This window comes from Cydia pomonella, chromosome 20, assembly GCF_033807575.1.
Source record: "Cydia pomonella isolate Wapato2018A chromosome 20, ilCydPomo1, whole genome shotgun sequence".
In the NCBI taxonomy this organism is placed as follows: domain Eukaryota; kingdom Metazoa; phylum Arthropoda; class Insecta; order Lepidoptera; family Tortricidae; genus Cydia; species Cydia pomonella.
Window position 1 is genome coordinate 10580244 of NC_084722.1, and position 23934 is coordinate 10604177.

General features: G+C 36.3%; 1 protein-coding gene across 1 annotated transcript; it reads left to right on the plus strand.

Annotated features, from left to right (window-relative positions):
- The first annotated feature begins 1122 nt into the window (after positions 1 to 1122).
- LOC133528794 (alpha-tocopherol transfer protein-like) lies at positions 1123 to 23175 on the plus strand. The gene is made up of 5 exons (XM_061866259.1): positions 1123 to 1395; positions 17673 to 17832; positions 18162 to 18342; positions 19954 to 20145; positions 22384 to 23175. The coding sequence occupies exons 1-5, from the start codon at positions 1248 to 1250 to the stop codon at positions 22621 to 22623; spliced, it is 921 nt and encodes a 306-aa protein (XP_061722243.1). The 5' UTR covers positions 1123 to 1247; the 3' UTR covers positions 22624 to 23175.
- The last annotated feature ends 759 nt before the right edge of the window (positions 23176 to 23934 follow it).

The following is a 23934-nucleotide window of genomic DNA, read 5'->3' on the forward strand; positions in this document are numbered from 1 at the left end:
AAAAAAGTCCCAATTTGTCCTTTTCTAATCGTCACATTTTAGTATGAACGTTGAATGTGCTTTTCATTTCTCATGCTCTGAAAGGGAGTCATTGTTGTTCTACGGAGTGTGCAGAAAGTGATACGTTTCTGCTAAAGAGCATTTTGCTTTCCAAGTACTTACATTTTTTTTTACGATACAATTATGAAATTGGTTTTAAATGGATTTGTTGTACAGTCAAGGTATTAAATATCGGCACGGACAAAGTGCATAAAATATGTATACACGCCCTTATTGACCATACATTAAGGTAGTGTGTACATATTTTTGGCACTTTGTCCGTATCGATATTTAATACCTTGACTGTACAATCTCGTTTCTGATATTTTAGTCCCATTCCATAAATAAAAATAACAAAAATACTCTTACCTAAATTTTAAGAAATACAATTAAACTATATACTTAGTCGTTTAAAAAAATATATACATGTATTTTACTAACCTCGTATTTGAAATGAAAAATAGTGTTTTAACTCGGGTGAAAGGCACACCATTTCATCCCTTGGTTAACAATCTACAATCTACTAATATTATGTTTGTGTACCTATGCGTGACGCGCCGGAAAATGGATTCTTCATACAAAAATGTGGGATATTTACAAGCGTTTATTTAGTTTCACCTGTCCCGTTGTCTGTCGGCCGGCTTGTAATCAAATCTTGCAAGCTAAATTTGATCCACTTCCCGGTTTCCGATTGAGCTGAAATTTTGCATACATATGTAAGTCGGGTGACAATGCAATATTATGGTAACTACCATCAAGCGGATCTGATGATGGAGACAGGAGGTAGCCATAGGAACTCTGTGATAAAACAGTGCAACCTAATTGTGTTTGGGGTTCTTATGGGGTATTAGTTGCCTGTGGAAAGAAAAGTACAGTCTAAAGATAAAAGCCTGTACCAAAAATGAAATTTTTGCCAAAAACTTATTTTATAAGTAGCCCTGATCGGTGCCATAATGAATAAGGAATATAGAAACACCAAAAAAGTAGTTCCGATACAAAATGTTTTACAGAGAAAATAGCTCAAGTGTGACCGCGCCCTAACCGTCCTTACCTTTTCTAATCGACGCTTGTTTATATAAGGCACTGGCCGCGCGCAAGCCACTCGCAGTTTTGTCCTTACTCAGCCACAGCTTGCAATTTACTCGTTCAATTCAAATTCAGAACAATTTATTTTGTTTAATCGTGGACTTTGAATGTAGTGTAGTGCCATGGCTTTGCTGCAAGGACCTTCGCTGAAACAGCTGGAGATGATTAAGCAGGAGTTGGGGGAGGGAGAAGGGGACCTCGAGAGAGGGGTGCGGGACCTCAGGAGCATGTGTGCTGCCTCTCCACACCTGCCACGGCCTGAGACCATAGGTATTTATATACAATCTTTTTAGAAATGTAATACTGAATGAGGATAATAGTAATACAGATCTCTAGGTTCTCTAGTAAAAGATGCTTCTGACCTAGATCTGAAGTCCTTCATTCATTGACTATTTTAATATTGCCTAACAACATAAAATAAGGTAAGAAGTATTATTCTTATGAAATAGCGAGTTTTTAGTCATTTGGTTTTGCATAGACAAAGCTAAAATATGTGTAAATAATCCGTTCGTAATATCATCTAACATTGAACGTGTACATGTTCACATTGCTCTAAATAATTGATATTCGTTTACTTTTACGAGTTTACAAATATGCAAACATTGTTCTGTCGGTGGATCATATTATAGTTATCAAACCAGATACCCGTGTAAGTCACCAGCAACTCTCTTAATAATTCTGAAACTCCTTAGTTAAAGATTTTACCGTGTTTTACCAAATATTAATTACCAAAGGTAATTTTGTATTAAATAAAAGAGTAGCGTTAGGTAAGGGCCACTGGTGGAATATTGGTGGCCATATTACAGACTAAAACATATTCAGTACCCCTAGTGTAAATATTTTCGACAGCGAAACGTGACGTACACGTTTGCGTTAAGTGTCATTTTGTATGAGATTTTTGACTTTCCAAAACGTCCCGCTTGGCGCGCTGTTCAAAAACCCATAAAAAATGAGACTTAACGCAAACGCGTACGTCACGTTTCGCTATCGACTAAAATTACACTAGGGGTACAGATAATATGACCCTACAAAGCTAAACTTTAGCCTTAGCATGGAGATAATTACAGTTGAGTGCCGCTCCTAATAGCTGTAACTATAACAGTTAGACTCATTTTGCTTCGTTTTTAATATACTTAATACATACTTATTTAGATGATTTTGATTATAAAATAGGTAGAGATAAAAAAATGTAGGTACACACCTACATTTTTCTTGTTGTATAGCACATTATTCTTTATTGATCGCCAGCGCCACACCTACTGACATGGGTAGGTAATCTTATTACCTAAGTCATTTCCGATACCTAAATGTTGTTGGTAGGACTTTTTTTTTCTACATAAGTAGTATATTTTACTGAGGTTTTCAAAAAATAGTTTTTGTTTGCATCGAAATGTTTGTAATTTGTATAAAATAAATTCACAAACGTATGTCTAAATACATGAGTAATTATTAAAAACTATATCAAATAAGGATACGCAAGAGATACACTAGTAGGGTATTTTTTAATATATTTATAATTATAGAGTATCGTTTTTTTTTAACCATAAATATAACAATATGTAAACAAATCCACATTCTGCACTTAAATTATACTTATTGAATAATTGTTTATATATTACGTTTATGCTAATACATATTATAATAAATCGTAATCGCGGCATTGAAGGTTGGCGGACAATACTGTTCTCGTACATACAATGTTACAAATATGCGGACTCAGCGACTTCCGCGGCACAATAACCTCATTTTCGTATTCATGTACCTAATTATCTAATTTAATTAGTTTTTTTATTAGTCATGGAAGATATAAAAATATAATCATAGAAAAAAATAATCAAAATGCCTTGTTTGGTTACACTTCTTGTTTAGGGGAATTCTTTATCGGTGATTACTTGAAAACGGCGGTGTTCGTAGCCGATTTGTTCAAAATAATTTTTGCAGAAGTATTTTTACAAATCTTAGAGAAGCTGGAGATTAAAATATTTTTTTAATAATGCAATCGCTCAAAAATTATCTGAATACTCCTAAGTATCACTTTGGTTAGATTATGCATCATCTCTAGTCATAAGATCATCTGCATACAAGACTGTCGTAAACCGAGATATTTAATATACAGATAAATAAGACACGTACGTGCGACTATTTTTACAACTAATGCGAAAGTATCTGTATCTACTTAATGCACTTTTACACAATACTACCTACCAATACCAATACAGGGGTCTCGATGCCAATTAAAACTTTGTTTTGGTTTACAACGTCGGTCCACAGGGTCCAGCGGCACACAAGGCCTCTTTCAATATTTTGCTAAACGGCTGGTCGATGTCACCGGAGACGAAAAATCTGGTAGCTTCCTCACTCAACCCATACCAAAGTAGGTACTTGCCTATTGGATCTTTCGAAGAATCTAGGAAGTTTGATGCTGCCAGCATCCTCAGCGCCAGGCCAAAAGGACCATTTTGAGAATTTGATTTACTATCGTCTCGATCGATCTCGTAGATTGTCGATCTTTCCACTTTTTTACGTTCAATTGCAATTCTTATAAATCCTTTCCAGAACGTTACGTTTTATTTGTATTAAATACTTGTACAATTATCTAACATACATCGTCATGCAAACATTATCATAGTATCGTAATCAATGTAACGTATTTCATATAAGCGGGAGACGAAATATTTTATTCATGCAATAGGTACTTGGCTATGTCAGGTTTTGTCGTTGATACCTATTTATAAATAAATATCTAGTCTAGCCATAAGTTATGTCACTCAGTTAACTGTATTTTTTTCATAAAATTTTAAATAGAAAAACGAATTACATATAAAATCATCCATTGCGTTAATACATGCTTTTCAAGAAGGCATGTAAATCTAGGAAATTAGAAGAGAACAAAAGATATGACGCGCGCTTGCGATGGAAGATATTCCGCAGGTTTTAACGTTTTACCTAAATAACTCTGAAAATATACTTTAAAACTTTGCTGGTCCTGTTCCCTTATTGGCTTATATCACTATCACTAACTAGCTACTTTATATTTTAATTATAAGACTCTGGTGTGCGGGGTAATGATATATGTACAACTAAAAATAAATGAAAACTAGGCATGCTAAATTATGTGATAGTTTCTATTGAGGCAACTTTAACCTTTTATGGTCCTGGTTGGAGTCAGTCCTTGCAAATTTAGTTGCCTTAATAAACTTGAAAAATAGATCCATATTCAAGTTTGGGGAGTAGAATGCTCATATTCTCGGTAAGAGCTTTGTGAAATATATATATTTTTTTTATATCCTGGAATATGGTGTTGCGAAAAGGTTAAACTTATTAGTATGTAACACAATAAAACAGTTCCCATATATTTTGTTATATTAGTCGGGGGTTTTGTTATATTTGCATTTTGTTAAGCACTAATATTACATCTTTCGCCTGCTTAGATCTGTCTCTTTTTCTTCTTCTGCCGTTGCTTATCCCTTTATTTGGGGCCGGATTCCTCGTTTTACGGTGACAAGACAGTCCGTCTTGGGTTGTCTGCTCGTCCAGTTGAGCTCGTTCTAGATCTTTGTTGTTTTTGTTGCAACGGTTGTCCACCACGTGGCGTGCGGTCGCCCTCTACCTTTCTTTCTAACCGGGATAGCTAGGGCCTTCTTTACAGCCTCGTCCCGTCGCATTCCATGACCGGACCACCTTATACGATTTATCTACGATGGTAGCAACTTTAAAACAATCTCACATATATTCGTTCCGCAGTTTGTCCAATCTTGTTACTCTGGCTGCCTACCGCAGCATTTTCATTACACTCGTGTTCATGCTGCTTTTTGACGGCCCAGCAGTCGGTACTGTACATCATGGCTGGTTTTACTGCCGTTTTGTAGACTTTAACCTTCAGCCGAATCGGCACTTCGGCATCACATACTCGTAACACACCCGTAAGGGTTGGCCACTTTAGCCAGGCTACATTTATTCTATAGGTAGCGTCCACAGCGATATTGGCATCAGACCTTAGCATTGATCCTAGGTACTTAAATTGATTCGGTAATGGCTGTCCGTCAATATGGATATGGATATGGCTATACGAGTATCAGATGATGGTCCGTCATGTTTGCAAAGCAGATACTCTGTTTTGTTTCTGCTAATGCTGAGGCCATTGCTTTCTAGCGCTTATTTCCAGCCCTGTAGGGTGCTTTGCAGGTTCCTTCTGCATTTATCTGCCATAACTATATCGTCAGCATGTAGTAACATCAAGGGAGAGCTGATTGGACGTGCTTGGTGAGGAAGTCCATTGACAGGTTGAATATTGAGGAGTGGACTTAGAGCTGAAAAAAGAGTAGGTGTTTCATTTTGAAGCCTTTAGGTTAAAATCTGTTCTAAACCGCAAAGTGCGATAAAAAATTTAAACCTTAAAATTTCCATAGGCAACCTTTCGTACAAAAAATATTAATGAATCAGTTTAGCTTCCCGTTCTTTGACGTCAGCGTCAGACCGATTTTAAATTCTAATTATAGCCATCATGTAGGTTCTACCAAAATAAAACTACTACGTCAGTGGCAAGTTTATTATATGCAATATAAACGCCGCCGTGTAATCCGTGTATTCCCACAAGCTTAGTCGAGTTGAGCTCTCGAGCGAACCAGTGTAACGTGACCGCACTTCACTAATGTGTATAATTGGAAAGGCCACTCTTGGTTCGCTTGAGCTCAAAGACTCGCCCGTTCTGAGTAGTCAGCATGTGATTAGAATTACACCTAATGGTCGTATTTTTTTTCATAATCTCGATGAATAATGAGCATGTTTTGTTGTTTACAAGCAAACGCAATAACGCAGATTCTGCGGAAAATTTTGCTCGCAATTTATATCTGCAAGTATAAATTAATTAACGTTTTTGTTTTTGTTATAGGTAATAAAATGTTCCGAAATAAACGAGTATCGATGTACCGTTAAGATGGTTATTAGGGATGTACGTACGTACGGAATTGAAATATTTTAATCTAACCGGTCTTTCAAGATGTGCATACCTACCTATAATATTAGTACCTTGCATATATTAAACTATTGTGAAACATTAAATTAAACACTTGGTCCCTATGTTCATCACACAGAGCGGAGAATATACCTGTAAACTCTTTGGAATCTTTTTGGAAATTATGTACCTACTAAGTACGTTAAAAAAGTTCTACAATATTCAAGCAAAGTAAAAATGATAGAAATTCTACTCTGTAACGTACTTTGTAAACGTAGTTTGCAGGCAAAACGTTATCCAAACACCAGAAACGTGTCCTTTTTGATAAACAATAACACGCGCACAATTATATCGTAGGAGCAAAAAAACTCGAGGTGAAGGTCGAAAAAGCACGTCCATAAACAAAGCACCAAAAACCAAAACATATTCAAAACTAAGAAGATCCCAAATCCTTTGTTCTGGTATATTAGCAGTCAGAAATGGACTTTATGAATATAGATGACATCTCGTCCATAGGAAACGCGAAGGCGTGCAATACTTCCGTATGGCCAACCGCTACCGTTTCGAGCCAACGGCGTAGGTCGCTGGCTAACTTGAATGCTTATAGGACTTATTTAACTTATTAGCATCACGGTAGAAACGCAACGAACTGGACGAATTTTTAGCTTAAAACTGAAAGGGAGTAAACGTTATTAGTGAACACGCCGGTTACGATCTTTTAGTGTAAATGTATCAACTTCCGTGCAGCCTTCGCTTTACTTAATGACGCGATGCAATTCGAACAGCTTTTGGGAATTGGCAAGGTTCCGCCCACGTGGGTCCTCTGTTCTCTGTTTGGGGTTTGGTTCAAATAGGAAAAAATGTGCTAAATTACATACAGATCTAATCATACAGACATATGTTACACAATATTATAAACAGTTTCACATGGGCCCTGTTAGGGCAAAGTAAAGATATATGTACATATTAACACTACAATATTATATAATTATACAAAAATCTTAAAAATTTTAGTCTTATCCCCCACTTACTATATAATTAGAGATAGATAGAGATCTTTATTTGCATCCAAGTACCTACACTTTTCAATTACAATTAGGTATGTAACATGTAGGGTGCCTACACATGGATTGGCTTGTACATGGATGTTGCAAAAATTCTTAAAATTAAAACAAATACATATAGTTACAGTTTTATACAGTAACAAGCATAATGTGACTTAAAATAAAAACTTAATAGTAGGTAACACTTTTAGGGACAATTTAATACTTAACAATGTACCAACTAAAAGGTGTTCAGCCATCAGAAACGCCTTAGTTTAAATTTATGCATTTCTGGATGGTCTAATGAAGTTAATATAGAAATTTGTAAAATAAACAAATATGTAAACAAATGTGGCCTATTTGCCGGGTTATTCAATTTTGTTGCCTTAAGGCCCCGTAGATTCGTGTTGTTCTCTCACTGAGCGAAAGCGTGCGCGAGGTGGATGTGCGGATATCATGTTTTTGAATTTTAATATTTTTTTTAAGTTTTAAATATGGAAAAAAGTAAATCACAGAGTTCCCTCAAACATTAAATTACGCATTTTTAGAAATAATTTTCATAATTTTAGCTTTTGTGCATTGCTACAAATCTTTAAATTGCGTATTTAATGTGTTTTCGGAAAGATTGGCCTAATACACAGGAAACCGCCAAAAAGTTGGTTGGTCTGTGGCCTAATACGTAACGTACTGCCATAGACCGAGACGCGTGGAAGAAAAAGAGGGAGATCTGTGCCCAGCAGTGGGACACAACAGACTAACAAATAATAATAATAAATATAGACCTGTGTTCGTGATTTTTTTCTATCGAGCTAAAGTCAAAAAATCTGAATTCGAATCGCTGAAATCCCTAAAGAAAATCCTCAAGATTGATAATATAATTTTTGGCAACAGTAATGTTATCCAATAAATTTTTTGCCAACAGTAATGTTATCTAATAAAAAAAGCGGTACCATTTTTCTAAAACTTTACGGTACCTTAAGATGTACTAATTTCTTTTTGAGGTTTTCTTACTCACGTAAACGTAAAAAAGAAGATTCTGAAATCAAAGTATTAGACCATATTAAAATTTAGGCTCTTAGTTACATACTCACTTATTATGTAGGTACCGATAAATACTTATTTCACATCGGCTGACAATTGGTTCTGTCCATCAATTATCGTAATTAATAAGTGTTGTTTATTTATATATCTATGTCATTTTATAACTGCACTTTATGGACTTTATTGGGTCTGATTTACACATTAATTAGTGTTTAAGTGCGCTGATACGATACATTTGCTAGGTACTTTAATTACGTCAGATGACAAATAAATAAATATTAAAGGACATTCTTACACAAATTGACTACTTATAAACTTTGAATATGACATCTTATGATATGACAAAGGCCACAACGCTCTACGAGGCCGAAATTAGCAGAATCTCTTTCCAAAGACCGCAATATTTACCACCGGTTATTGCAAGTGAGTCGATTAGTGGAAGATTAGGTTTGAAATCCAGATCTCTAGTAGAGTATTGCCCGTATCTGAACCCGGACCCGCAAACTAGAGCACAATTCTGATTCAGATTAAAAATTCTTGAGGAGACTTAAATAATGGGTTTACTGCTTTTTACCTTAGGGAATGTGAAGGTGAATATGTGGCCCAGATCAACCGAGCCTTAATTATTCACATATACATACAACATAACATTTCGTCTTTGCTGAGATTAGTATAATTTGACCATTAAACCTTTTTCAACCACGAGTAATGGAAGATCCCGCTTAAACGGGTTCTTGATGCGATGCGCTTTGTTAAAGACGTAAAAAACTCGAATGACGCAAATCAGTTTTATTTTTTCATTTTAAACCCTGTTTATTTTGTGGAACTTTCCTTTATGTATTCTAAAAATAACTTGGCCTAAAAAGAAGGATACCGATAATTTCGGAGTGCGTTGAACTCTTTAGTACCGCACGCCTTATACTTATACCGGCACTCGTGCAACCGGTCCCAAAGTAGCTCAATGCTGCAACTGTGTTCGTCGATGGCTGCAACGCTAAGTACGCTATAACGATACTGAACAAAAAACTAAAATGAGAAGAAATTTATCTAAATTTTATCGATTAAATATGCTCCATATAAAATAACAAGAATAATGAAATCGGGAATGATATCGCTGACGTCTATGATTCAGATGACCAATAACCGAGCAGCCTAGACAGTGCTTAACCTGATCCTGTTCAGTCATTGTATGACGAAGAATATAGACAAGAAACGCGTGTGCGCACATTTAAAATGTTAGAAACCGTCATGTTTTGGCTCCCACTCGCGCTTAAGACAAACAACAAATTACAGTACAACACATTACAGAAACAAATTGCCACCATGTTGTTTTCGGAGCAAGTATCTATCTAATGTGCTATTAAATTGACCACCTATTTATAGGCACGTCGCAAAACACCGATAGTTATTTTAATAGTTCTTAGATTTTTATCTACTTATATTCTGATTTGCGAAGGTTAAGAAATACATATTTAAGTTTCCGCTTAAATTAATCATATATCCGTAGTCTGTCCGCGATTAGCATACAGAGTACCTGAATAAAGAAATGCGGAACTCTATATTTATGAATTTATACGATACGAGACTGGCGAAGGTTATCTAAAATCTTAACAATTCTTGCTATTCCATATAAACATTTTAATATTTGGTTATTTGGCATGTTGTGTTGCGTTAGATCGATTACATTAGAAGTATTAGAACCCTGCTCTCTGAACCTATGGCACCTTAAACTATACATCCCAATTACCAACTTGATACGAGTAGATACCAACATTACCAACTTGGTAGATATCTAAGTATCAGATAGGTACGGTCAAAGAATTTAATTTCATTACTCATTACCATTTCATTTTTATATTAAATTTAAATGCCGAAGGTACCTTTTAATCCCCGAACAGGGGAACTCCCCAACTCTCCAGTTCGCTAAATATTTGAAGATGTTGTGAGATATTAGTCACCTGACACCTGTCACCTTGGAGATTCGACTCGATAAATAGAGCGCCGAGACTCTCGGCATCGATAAGATCAGTGATCTTATTAATGATCGATCAGCGACTATAATACCTATTTAACTAGTTCGATAGAACCGCTACACTCTTCTTCGAAGGGGTCGCTCGAACAATAATCATTTATCCATAAGTATATATTTTTTTAATCAAGGTACGTGCATTACGCAAAAATTTAATGCTCTTAACCGACCAATACTTCGTGATCACTCTCAGGTGAAAAAACTTACGCGGATAAAAAATATGTGCGTCGGTAATTTGTGAAGTATTCTGAATCAAAGAGCTTAAGTGCTCTGATTTAAATTAATATGCTCAATGTAGGGCCATGCTCAGTGTAGGGTTTCGTAGTTACCATTCTGTCAGAATGGGGTAAACGGGGGCTATTAGTAAGTATCATGTACATTACAAGCATAAAAGAGTACCTTTGCAGCGCTTTGTACGTCTTTTTACGGACGGATCATGTTCACTATAGTTTTCATTGAAAGTATTTATTAAGCTTTTATTATAAGATTTTTGTCATATTTTTTGGACCCATATAGTTCAAAAGTTAGAGGGACACATTATTTTTCAGGGCGATTGTTTCCGAAAATATTCACTTGAACTCGAATTGTTAACGACACCCCACACTATTGGGTTAGAGCAAAAAAAAAAAATTGGATGGGACCCTAAAAAAACTTTTTCTAAGTACTTTTTGTTTTACCGTTTTGTCGTCATGTATGAATTAATGTGTATCCATGCCAAATTGCAGCTTTCTACTTATATGGAAAAACTATAAGTGTTCCTATTATAGTTGACTACGGAACCCTCAGCGGAAAGCGTCAATCTATCTTTTATTATAATAACGTGTTTACGAACGTCATGTTTGTTTTTTTTGCATCAAAAAATAGACCACCAAAAAATAGACGCATTTGCATAATATACGTACATACGTATATATTTATAGCCGTGGAGGTTGTTTACTGAAATAGATATCGCTATAATATAATGAGATCAGTGACGTTCGTTGATGGTTGATGTGAGTCATCAACATTTTGAACTTTATTCACCTATTAGGTTTTTGTTTACCTTTGTGTAAATAAAGAGTTAGGAGAAACAATTGTTAAGGTTTTTTTAGTACATACTTAGTCTAATGGGACAAGATATTTTCTACTCTCATCTATTATTTGATTGAGATCAGAACTTTATATTAAATAATATAATATAATACATATGTAGGTACCAACAGGAAAAATTGCAAAAGGGTTGCTAAAAGCAACCCATAGGCAAGTGCCTATCTAATGTACATTACGAATTGAAGATTTAATTGAATTAAATTATTGATGTCCTATTCTAAGTTTACTGAAAGTACGTGTCGAAAGATTTGCCCAGATCTATTATTTAAGAACGTCATAATTGAATAAGCCTCGAAGCATCGCATTCTCGTGACAATCGAGAAATTTGCACAAAGAAGAATTATATATTCTACACAAAGAGTGTTTCATGAATCATCGTAATTCCGAGCACTCCTCGCGACATCACATCGATGTCACATTCTGTAAGTTTACGCGCGCCCGCGGTAATCGCGTTCACGTAATCTTGCATAACGGCGCTGCGTACTAATGATGACACCACATTGTGCATTGAAGGAATACTAAGTCAAGTGCCTGATTACATAGATGATAGAAATGAGACGCATCACCTGATTAGCTCTGATAAATTCTAATATTTTTAGGTTGTAGGATTTTTAATAAAACAGAGGTACAAAATATGCCGAAAAGCTGCGAAAAATTTCATATGGAGAGGATCTTTTTTGGGATGTCAGAAAGCATTCCAACCCTCATGACCTGTTTCGCACTAAGTAAATCAGCAAGCACTTAAATCAGCAAATCATATAAAAGGAAAATGTCCGCTCGGGCTTAGCTTTACGGCGGAAGGAACAGCAAACAGCGAACTTCTTTTTTCTCGTATCAGTAAAATAACAAGTAACACGTGTATAACTTGAAATACCTACGTAATATTTACTACAAAGGACATTAAGGATGACCCTTGTATCAAGCGCAGTTCATACAATCGCTCGTCTAACAGGCTTTATACCGCTCGCGCTCTACCGGTTCGCAGTACCTAATGCCGAAGGTAGCCATTCCATTTTCCAGACTATTCTACAAGTTGCTTTTATCTTTATTGCGGGAAAACAGCACCGATTATCAAGATAAGCATTTATGACGTCTTTATAAATAGCTCAGCATTACATAGTTACTGATGTAGATACCTAGGTACCTACTTAATTTAATCATTGTTTTGAAGCTGCATTCTTGCGGGGAACTGCTTTGTTCTCGTCGAAATCTATATGTAATTCGAGAAAAATCTGATCAGTGACCTTCTGGGCTTTACATTAATTGACCTCGGCTTTCAGGGGCATAAATTGTTGGCCCATTATAGAAGCAAAAAAAAATGTATGATTCCGTACATCCCACAGTATTAGTACTATTATTTAAAGCTGCTTGGAATAACATAGGTTAACAATCTTTAAAACATGTCTTGCAAATAAAAATAATTATCTGCTGCTTAGTACCTATATTAGGTAGACACTCGTATATTTGAACAAAGCAAATATACTAGAATGTCTTAAGGACTAGTGGCGGACAAAAACTTATCTATATGAATATTGTTTGTTTACCTTACGATTAAAACCGGATTGCAGTCGTCTTATTGATCGCTAGGGCCATTAGCGTACTTATAATTAAATACTCCGAGTACTCGCCATCCTAAAAAATATAAGGTATTATGTAATAAAACTTAATACTATGACTAACCGTCTTGACTTGACGGACGGACAACAAAGTGATGCTATAAGGGATTCCGTTTTTTTTTTCGAGGTACGGAACCCTAAAATTAAGTCGAATTAAACAATACAAAACGATAACAAATTATTTACTGTACCTATAGTTAATAAATATAATAAGTACTGAAGTAAAACTAAATTTAACTAACATAGATAAATAATTGGGTCTTCGTAGCATGGTACTACTACAGTATTAGTCGTATCTACTCATAAACTACTACTACTTATCTACTGAGATTTGAAAATGATTCATTATTCATATCAAAAACAAAGCAAAAATCACAAAAAGTACACGGTTTGTATTAGTTAATTCTAATTTTATAACCTAACCCAGGTAAATCCCCTTTAATTATTGTTTATTTATTAATCATCTAACCTAACACACGTATTTAACAATCTTTAAATAAGTATGTATACAAAGAAGCTCGTCGTAAAATGTGGTTTAATATTGTTCAAACGTTTAAACGATTTGGCTCCAAGTACGTGTAAGTAACGACTAATCATGGAAACAAGGGTCTCCAGAAATGACCATGTTACTTCTTTTTGATAATTATTTATCTATGAAGTGTTCAGAAAGTGGTACGTTTATGCTCTAGTGCATTTTACTTAAGTAAAATGCAATATTTTTTTAATTTTTACGGTAGTTAAAATTTAGTTTTAAATTAGTATTTGTTGTACAATTTCTATTCTGAGATTTAACTCCTCAATCCATAAATAAAGATACTTTTATCTAAATTGTAAATTGAAAGTAAAATGTATACTTAGTCATGTTTTTTTTTAATACATATATATTTAACTTTCCTCGTATTTGAAATTAAAGGCACTTCTTTCCGGTGAAAGGCACTACTATTTCAGTCTCAGATTACTTCGACTCAAATGACTGCCTTACACCCCTTGGTTGACAATCTACTATTGCAGTCCCATGGTCTTAGTAAAAAGAAATATACGAGTTAAAAATAGTGGGGATCCGTTTAAGGGCAAAGGCATAGTCGGTATCTTGTTCTGATTAGAAAAAAGTAGAAAAAAATAATGTTTGGCCTATATATGGCGGGTTGGCCGACTTAGACGACCTGCCCCATAGAAATTTCATTTTTCGCGTAAAAATGTTTTTGTCTACTTTTTCCCAATTAAAATACGATAGGTACTGAATATGTCTTATACGGATTCCCACAATTTTTGTTACACCTCGTCTTTCTAATTGTCATACATTATTTTGTAGAATATGAGTTTGTTTAAACAATAATAGTACTAAAGTTGGTTTTACAGTCTTTCAAATGTCGAATTTGTTGTCGTTGACACTAAGTGACAAGCATGAAGAATTTATTGTCAGTAACTAAAAGGTATCAAATATAAATACTATCACGAAAGTTTGTTGCTTTGGTACACGCTGAAGACGGCTCTTAAAAGAAACAAAGGTTTTTGTTTAAGAGATTAAAACGAAATAACCAACCATTTCAAAAACCATCTGAGGTAATTCGTGCTATAACTAAAATTTGTCTCAACTAGAAAAACCTCGTGAGTGAGAGCCATACTCGACGTGGCTTCAAATTGCGCCTCTCATTACTGAAAGTTCAAGCGATCATCTGATAATTATCTAATCTAATAACAATAAGGATTACGATTTGTCAGTTACGAGGTGGCACAGTCGCCATTTATATATCGGAGTGGTCAAGGTGTTCACAAATATCTGAACAAACACTTATAATAGAGTACCTACGTGTTCAGATATTTGTGAGCGCCTGTAAATATTTACGAAGCGAGCTTTAAGTAGGGTCACTGGTATAGTTATTGGCCCCTCCATAGTAATTGGCCACTCCGTAGTAATGGAAAGAAACAAGGCAATAGAAGTCTTATTGTTAAGAGTGCGTATTAGTTAATAGGCTTAAATCTGTAATGAAATTAAACGTTAAAATTGTATAATCAAGCAAGGCTTGGTAATTAATATACATGATTTATCATCACCCTACGCTTTGACACCAGAATATTAAATGGCTTAAATCTAATTTGTATTTGTAATTCACGCGCAATGGGAACTGACCGGACCGTCCTCCGTCATTGTTCAGTTCAGCCTTGCACAACATGAGGTGGTAATCCTACGGTATGTGACAGTTACTACAATTAATGGTACCTTAGTTAAGGACAAATACTAACTAGATGCTAATTTATAGTTAATATCTAACTTTGCTTATTCTATACGTTATTCGGTGTTTGTTGTAGGTACCTACATTATTAAATTTTAACGGCGTTAACTTTACATTAACATAGGTAATGTAGCTAGTAGGCCTAATGAGCGCTGGTGGCCTAGCGGTAAGAGCGTGCGACTTTCAATCCGGAGGCTCGTACCAATGAGTTTTTCGGAAGTTAATATGTACGAAATATCATATGATATTTACCAGTCGCTTTTCGGTGGAGGAAAATATCGTGAGGAAACCGGACTAACCCCAATAAGTCCTAGTTTACCCTCTGTGTAAGTCAGATGGCAGTCACTTTCGTAAAAACTAGAGCCTACACCAATTCTAGGGATACATATTTATTTACAATAAAAATATACATAATGGATATATATACAGATGATTACTATAACTAGCTTATATCTAAAATAGGCCCTTGAGGCAATGTATCAAGGATGCTGGCGGCATTTCCTCGTTGTATCGCAATACTGATACGTTGTGCGAGGAAGCCGCCAGCTCTTCGGTCACCAGTTACGTCAACCAGACGTTTCGCGATTTCTAAGGATTAGTTGCCAAGCCAGGAAGAGAGATAATTTAGTTGTGGCTGCTTTCGTTGAAGATTCGTATACTAAATAACGGGTGTTTTTATAAATTTCATTCCACTCGCTTTAGTCGCTTTGCTAGTATGGCGTTCTTGTTTCAGTTTATCTAGACAAGGCGCATGTGATGCCACTGCTTACCTACAATCAAATTGGTCGATGGAAGCACTTGTATCAATTCTTCTTTACCGCAACTTTGAAGTAAAAGTATAGTATGTTGTAATAATTTCCTTTGTTTAAAAGTTGTAATTACTTAGTTGCAAATTGTAAATAGTTGTGGTATCTAATCTAACTTCGAAATCGCTGCAAGCGACAAGTGGCTTGCGACAGTATAGAAATAATTGGCCCTTATTGTGTCCACGGGGCACTTTTTCCAATCATACGATTTTAAACGACCTTTTGTAGTACGCGTACTATTGTCAAGGTTGTTATTGGTTGGAAATCTAAGTATTTATAGGTTGCTCAATCTAGTATTTTCAATATAAAAATATTTGTCAAAGAGTGCAAGTACGCGACAATCAGGGACAATTTAAAATTTAGTAATACAATCACGTGCTTACGTTGTATGCAAATAAACTTTGTACGTATTACAATGGTGTTATTACTCGTACAGCGTGTTATAATTAAGTTAAACATGGATAATATAACCTAGATACTCCCATTCATCATCAAAGCAAATTATTCTAATGGATATAATGGCAAGATTCTTCTGTCAGCACGCGACCGCGTTTTACTACCTACATTAACCATGTCATTTAAATACAATCGCAGTCAAGACTTCGCTCTATATTTAAAGCCTCCCTTACGCAATAGAATAGGTGTGTTTTTATCAACTTGAAGATCATTGTCACGCAGAAGCAGTGCCATTTTTGCTTTGAAATAGCCGTGTTGAGGAAAAATATCTTGAATGGGACTAGTTATAACTTTTTTATAGACATGAAACAAAGAAACCGGTGGTTATATCAGATGAGGCAATTTGCGTACGTAAATATATATAGCGGAATGCATGTTTTTTGCAAGATTAAATATCAGAACTAGGTACTAAACCTACTAAAAACTTATATTAATATGTTTCTATGTATATACTAACGTAAACCGTCATTACCTTCCTAACTGATATATTTTTTGTAGATCTACTTAATGACAAATGCACGCTGTATACATATATTATTATGAATTAATTACTAGATAGGTACCTATATCCAAGGAGGCAACAAATGACAGTAAATGCACGGGTACGTATAGATTTACGGGCGACCTATCGGGTGTAGTTTGGTATGTTCAGGTATTATATAGTTATACACAACATATATTATCTCTTCATTAAATTGTTGTGTACCTAAGTCACTGTAGATTGTTTCTGTTCTTATTGTTTTGTAACAGCTGTTACATGTATACATACAACACGATTAATTCGTTCAAAGTTCAAATTTTACTAGATAACGATTTTTTTAGATGTGATATTGATTGAATAGGGTAAATCGTCTATTACTGGTTACTAGTCACCTTCCTATAACTAGACACATTATACAAAAAATTGTTAAAATAAGAATTCGATTTATTTATTCACACGATTCAAAGAAACGAAATAACATTACAGTCCTGAAAATTTACTTGGATTATGTGAGTAATAAACAGAATCTTTTTTTAGTATAAGGTGTCCATGCAGTTATCGGAAGGTGGCCAGAAATAGACAAATTTACCCTATGTTAACAACGGTTTTTTTTTAAATAAACGTATCTATAGACAAATTAATTGTTGTATTCGTAGAGTCATGATCATACGGAGTTTCTGGAAGATAAAGCGCCATCTATTACCCTGATGAAACCGCTCCACGCGAAGTTACTCTTCCTCTCCATACATCCTGCCTTTTATGGTTAAATCCATATAAAATGGAAAATCTATCTTCCAGATACAAGTTTCCTGGAGCTGTTCGTGCGCGGCTGCCGCATGGATATGGAGCGCGCGCGTACCAAGTTCGAGGCATTCTGCGCCGCCAGGGGACGCCACAGGGACCTTTACCAGCAGCGCTCGCTCAACGACCCACCTCTTAACGATATCTGCAACTTCATGTAAGTACCTATAGTCAGTGGCTACAAATTCTACTTATACTTTCCTGTACTTACTGTTCATAGACTCCGACCGCGCTAAGTTTGCATTAACTTGGCATTGGAAGTGACAATATTCCCAAAGAAGCGCCATACAAAATACATAGCGCTTGCCATAAAAACATAACGTGGTCGGGAACTCTAAATTTAGAATCGACCATTTTGCATACGGTGATAATTTACTTCAAGCTATTCCTTAAGTCAAATTAAAGCAGTCTTCTGTTAACCCTCTCTCATAATCCTAAAAAAGGCAGATATGTTGATAGTGTTTCTTAAGCCTCTTGTTCTTCCAGGGACATAGTGCCGCTGCCAAAGCTCACAGACGACGGGCTTCGAGTGACCATATTCCGCATTAGGCCGCAGTACCCGGAGAGCAGCGCAGACATAGCGGCGACTGTTCGTGCTGTCCTGCTCGTGGCCGACGCGCGCATGCGTGATGAAAAGGCCATCAGCGGCGACGCGTTCGTGTGGGATGTAAGTATAAAAGCCCTAACCCACAGACGATGGGCTCCTACACCAGCTGACCTCCCCACCGAACCGGTAGGGAGCGACCCGCCACAGCCGAAAGGCGGAAGCGGCCACTCATACCTCCCGTGAAGGAGGTATCGAATGACATCCATCCATCCTACACCAGATCGCACAGTCGTCCCCAAAACGACGGCGAATGCCAGCCCCACACGGTGGGGCGCGAATGGACACAGTCTCCACAGCAGGGATGCGCAAGAGGCCTCTCACACCCTCACCCAAAAAAGGATGTCGAATGAAACCCACACACGATGGGATCCAAGTGTCAAGTGACCATATTCCGCATTAGGCCTCAGTACCCGCAGTGCAATACCACCTCGAGTAGACAGTACAAGTCGTAGCGTAGCACTTACGCGTAGTAGTTGAAATATATAACACTTGGGAATAGTGACGCTGACCAGGATTTAATGGTTTGTAGGTATAGGTAATAAAGTTCGGAAATATATGCACACCCAGAACAACACAAGCTTCATGGATATAGATCCATACCAGGATTACCTGGCGGGCCACCTTAAAAAGCCCGATGCGATGGTAAGGTTATGTACCTATCCAATGGATAGGTACATCCAAATGTCACCTTAAAGCAAATTCATTTTACGGCCCGGAGCTACAATGCAAAACTGTGTTTGTGGCCCTCATTAAAAAGCAGCAAAGTGCGAGTCGGACTCGCCCATGAAGGGTTCCGTACCATTTATGACGTATTAAAAAAAACTACTTAATAGATCTCGTTCAAACCAATTTTCGGTGGAAGTTTGCATGGCATTACATTAGTACATCATATTTTTTTAGTTTTATCATTCTGTTATTTTAGAAGTTCAAGGGGGGGGGGGGGGCACATTCTACCACTTTGGAAGTGTCTCTCGCGCAAACTATTCAGTTTAGAAAAAATGATATTAGAAACCTCAATATCATTTTTGAAGGCCTATCCATAGATACCCCACACGTATGGGTTTGATGAAAAACAATTTTTTGAGTTGCAGTTCTAAGTATAGGGAACCCCCAAAATTTATTGCTTTTTTTCTATTTTTGTGTGAAAATCTTAATGCGGTTCACAGAATACATCTACTTACCAAGTTTTAACAGTGTAGTTTCGGAAAAAAGTGGCTGTGACATACGGACGGACAGACAGACAGACATGACGAATCCATAAGGGTTCCGTTTTTTGCCATTTGGCGACGGAACCCTAAAAAGGTTGAGTATGGCTGCTCTAGGAGCAGGCGATTGAAGTTCCGCTTCATGCATTTCCTATTTCCTAATGCTTCATGATCTAGTTTTAATAAGGTCGCTGTTACAATTAGCCTTACTAAACCCAATATGGGGCTAAATCTGAGTTAAACCGTTGGTGTGTATGCCCATAGTTGCCGGGCCGGAAACTTTATTATAGACCAGTAACTTATTTGCTCCGCGTAACTTTTGTTTATATATATATATATATATATATATATATATACATATATATGCTTCACTTCTGTTTATGTAACAAAAAAATATTATAGTAAATACGAGAAAGTTTGAGAGGTACTTGACAGGTCTCTTATTTTACTACGAATACTCTTGCAGGTATCAGCGGTTCGCGCGTCACTGGTAGCGCGCGTAGCGGCGGCGGCGGGCACGGTGCGGCGCGGCATCCACCTCGCACACGCAGCGTATCCGCAGCGGCTGAAACGCATTCACATTGTCGGCGCACCCACCTTCATCGCTTCCTCGCTGCAGCTTATGCGGTCCTGTATGAACGAGAAAGTTAAACGGCGGGTTAGTATCAAGTATCAATCTAATTCTATGCAATGATTTATGCTATGTCCATCACACCCACGCAGCGTATCTGAAAAGTGAAAGAGAAAATTGAAAACTGAAGAGCAGGAGGTGCTTATCTACCGAAATGTCTCAGGATCTCCTGAGTCATTCGGCCTTGATCCTTTGGTTGATATTCTCTTCAGATTGAAAGGCCAAGCGTGATATATTGCTCAGATTTTCTTGCTTTTTTTTCATGTGTATAGGCTGATATCAGGAGTCATACTCATGATGACTTTGTCCTTAATGCAGTTTGTTGGTAAACGAATAAGACCAACATTCCTCTGGTATTTAAATTATACTCCCAGCGCAAATCGTAGAGCTGTAATAACTCTGTAAATACCTGTCAGATACCTACTTTACTTTAACTTAGAGTTGGCAATTGCGACATTAAGATTAAGAGTGACTTTAGGTTCAATTACGTAGGCATACATACTTGTAAACTAAAATTCCTCATATGTCGTAAAATCTATAGGTATTTAAACTTGTAGTTGCAGATACATGTGGTATACATATATAATATTAATGATTGATATAATATTAACCATTGTCTTCCTTAATAACTTTAATTAACAATTTTAATGAAAAGAATATGAAGAATAAAAATGTGAAAGCCCAGACTGTGTAAGTGTTATTTAAACATCATAATTTCATAGAAGTTTGACGTTTACAATAACACTTGCACAGCCTGGGCCATCAATATCGCTGCCAACTTAGCTTGTTGTCTAGCTCTAGTTGATTTATAAAACAACCCATTTATTTTACCAGAGGCAATTTCATTTAGGTCCAAGTCCGACGTAGCGATGGCCATAACAAAATGGGCACCTACTTAGATTTTGAAAAACACGTGCAGGTACTTTTGCAGCTCGCATTTTAAAGGTTAATTAGACCATAAACGTAACTACATGAAAACTACACACAACACAAAGACGGACTTTACGAGCATGAGAAGATAAAACCATATGCTTTCGTTAGGTTTACGTACATAACTAAATTAAAATAAATACCCAGATGTCCCTAATTTATTTACGTCACACCGTCAGTACGAATTAAGCTCGTAATATTATGTTGAACATCAAGTCATAAGAAAACAGTTTGTTTATTACAACCAAGAGTGCAAGTTCCTGAGTCATTGTCACTCAGCGAGCCTCTCATTGTCTTCAGTAAGATAAGAGGAAATGAGTTGAACTGACCTTTATCGCGGTGTTGGCGGCTGTTAACGATTGTATTGTTAAGACAATTAAGACTTTATCAATTACGTGCTCATGCCTGTTTTTAGTAGAGTAGTTACACTTGTATTTGCGCCAAAAAATTATTCATTGGTCATAACCGTATTAGTAGTAGTAGTACGTGAATTTAAATAATGTGCCTGAATGGTAGACCAAAATAAATCCAAAAAAAGCGTTAAGCGGTAAGCGCAAGCTGGAAATCTTTTTAATACCTTCATTTGGTCCTAGGTAAATGCGTGTAATCCGAGTTTGTGCAATCCCAAGTGTGCATACATTTTGGAAGCCTTTGTAGATATATTTTAACTTAAATTGGCAAACCACTCGATGTTATAACCCTCCATCAGTTATAATGGTACTTCCAGCAAGGTTTAATTTAATGTGCGTTTTCGGATCGATCATACCAAAAATAAAGATATTCAAAATGGCGGCCATTTTTTACGAATACATATAAAGGTACCGTTCGGATCCTCAGATATCAATTTTCATCATGATTGGAGCAAATTTTCCGTCAAATGTAGATTTACCGTTTTCGAGCTACAAGCAAAAAACTGAAAGAGAGCAAATATTTTTGCACACCTGGGATTGAGTAACCTGGGATTGCACGCATTTTGGACCAAATGAAAGTATTAAAACGATTTCCAGTTTGGTTGGGATTAATTTTCTGACAAAATCTAATTGGATTGCTCGGTTGACCTGAATCCAAGAGAAAACCGTGCAAGTCATGCCGTTAAATAGCCACGTATCGCGTAACAGCTCCAATAAATTATTTTACATAGGTACTTATTTATAAGCCCCGACCACGCTAAGTTTTCATACCAATTAAATGCTACAGTCAAGTATGTCGTTCAATCTTATGGGATATCTGTCACTACCACTACCAAGTTGGTGCAAACTTGGCCGGAGTTTAGCGTAAATGCTATTTTAGTAAAACGAAATGCAACGAATTAAAGTAAACATTTTTCTGTTACAGTTTTATTTGCACTCTAAAGTGGACGAGTTGCTCGAGCAAATCCCCGCACGAGTGTTGCCAGCCGAGTGGGGCGGCGAAGAGGAGTCCATAGACACGATCGCCCGGAAGTGGCGACACCGCATCGATGAGAGCCGCGACTACCTACGCAACCTCAACGACGTCTCCTCCTCCAACGTCAAGTCGACAGACAGCGACATCTATGGCGCGGTTGGCGCTTTCAGAAAACTTGACATCGATTAGTCTATGGTTCATAAAACTTTTTAAAATTGCCACTAAAAACTGTTGTGTGAGTGGTTGCAGAGTGCGAGCCACGCAGTTTGTGATGGGGTATATGTTTACGTTTAATTTAAATATTGTCACTGTAACTAACACACCAAAGAATGAAGAAGAATGTGATTCCAAGTGAATTGTATTCAACTGTTTCGTGTTAAAGGTGTTTTTGATCAATTGTCGTTTACTACTTTATTGTATTACATGTGGAGAAGAGCCCGACAATCCCGACAGATTGTGCGTATTCTTGGCAATATTTAGAGATTATTATTTCGTATAAAGCAGGCTAAATAATACATAGTAAAAAAATTGTGTCGGTATATTTGGGCGCTTGGTGTAAGCAAAAGTAGAACGGAAAGATAAAACTTCAAAGTTTTATGTTCAAATTATCGTTTGCTTGGTAATTATTATGTTAAGAGATAAATTAGGTATTTTAAGGTTAAGTTTCCCTATAATATAAGAGCCTAGTTAAGCATGTTTATAATTATATTTAAAAAATAATAAAAAATATTGACTCAGGTATTATTTGTTTTTATTCAATTTTAACAGCTAGTGCAAAAGTATCAAACTGAATGGTTGGGTTGCGTGCTTAGATATGTTTGCAGCCGAAGGCCATACTGAAGTCATACATGGTGTATACTCAAGACATCAGCAAGACATATATAGAGATGAAATCATAGAGCCAGGAGATGACCGAACGAGATGCTCTTATGGAAGTTTCAGTAGGAGTAGCAGAGAAAGTGCTATTATTCTATGTCCTTGTCACAGTTTCATTTTTTTATAACCACCCTAAATTTTTGTATGGTCTTGGGCAACAAATAACCCGACCTAATTACGTAGGTTGTTTTTGGTATGTTGTCAGGAATGACAGGAATGTGTGTTTTTAATTTTGTCCTTTAATTTAATTTAATTTTTTCCTATAATGGGATTGGGCAAAATAAGATTTTTTTTTTTACATCTCTGGAGTAACAACATAATGTGTTGTATACCTAATCTCATGGTAAATGCAATAAATAAAACTTATTCTAATTTACACAAAGTAATTTATTACAATGTAAAATTCACCTCTCTTAGCTCGGAGTTGTTAAGAATTCTTACTGATTATTTTTTCAGTTTCACGACAACTTTTGACTTGATGCCAATTTCTTAAGAAAAAAGCAAATTTAATGAAACATCAAACTTAAGAAGCTCCATGACTTTGTTTGTGTTACAGTGCTTATAAACTACTTTTAGTTACTTAGTTTACAAAATGTGTGGTTTTTGTCCCACTACCGGTTCCAG

Excerpts from the sequence above, each read along its gene's own strand:
- LOC133528794 (XM_061866259.1), top strand. The coding sequence starts at position 1,248 with ATGGCTTTGCTGCAAGGACCTTCGCTGAAACAGCTGGAGATGATTAAG. Across the intron at positions 1,396-17,672 it reads GCCACGGCCTGAGACCATAG|ATACAAGTTTCCTGGAGCTG; the intron begins GTATTTATATAC and ends TCTATCTTCCAG. Across the intron at positions 18,343-19,953 it reads GCGACGCGTTCGTGTGGGAT|GTATCAGCGGTTCGCGCGTC; the intron begins GTAAGTATAAAA and ends ATACTCTTGCAG.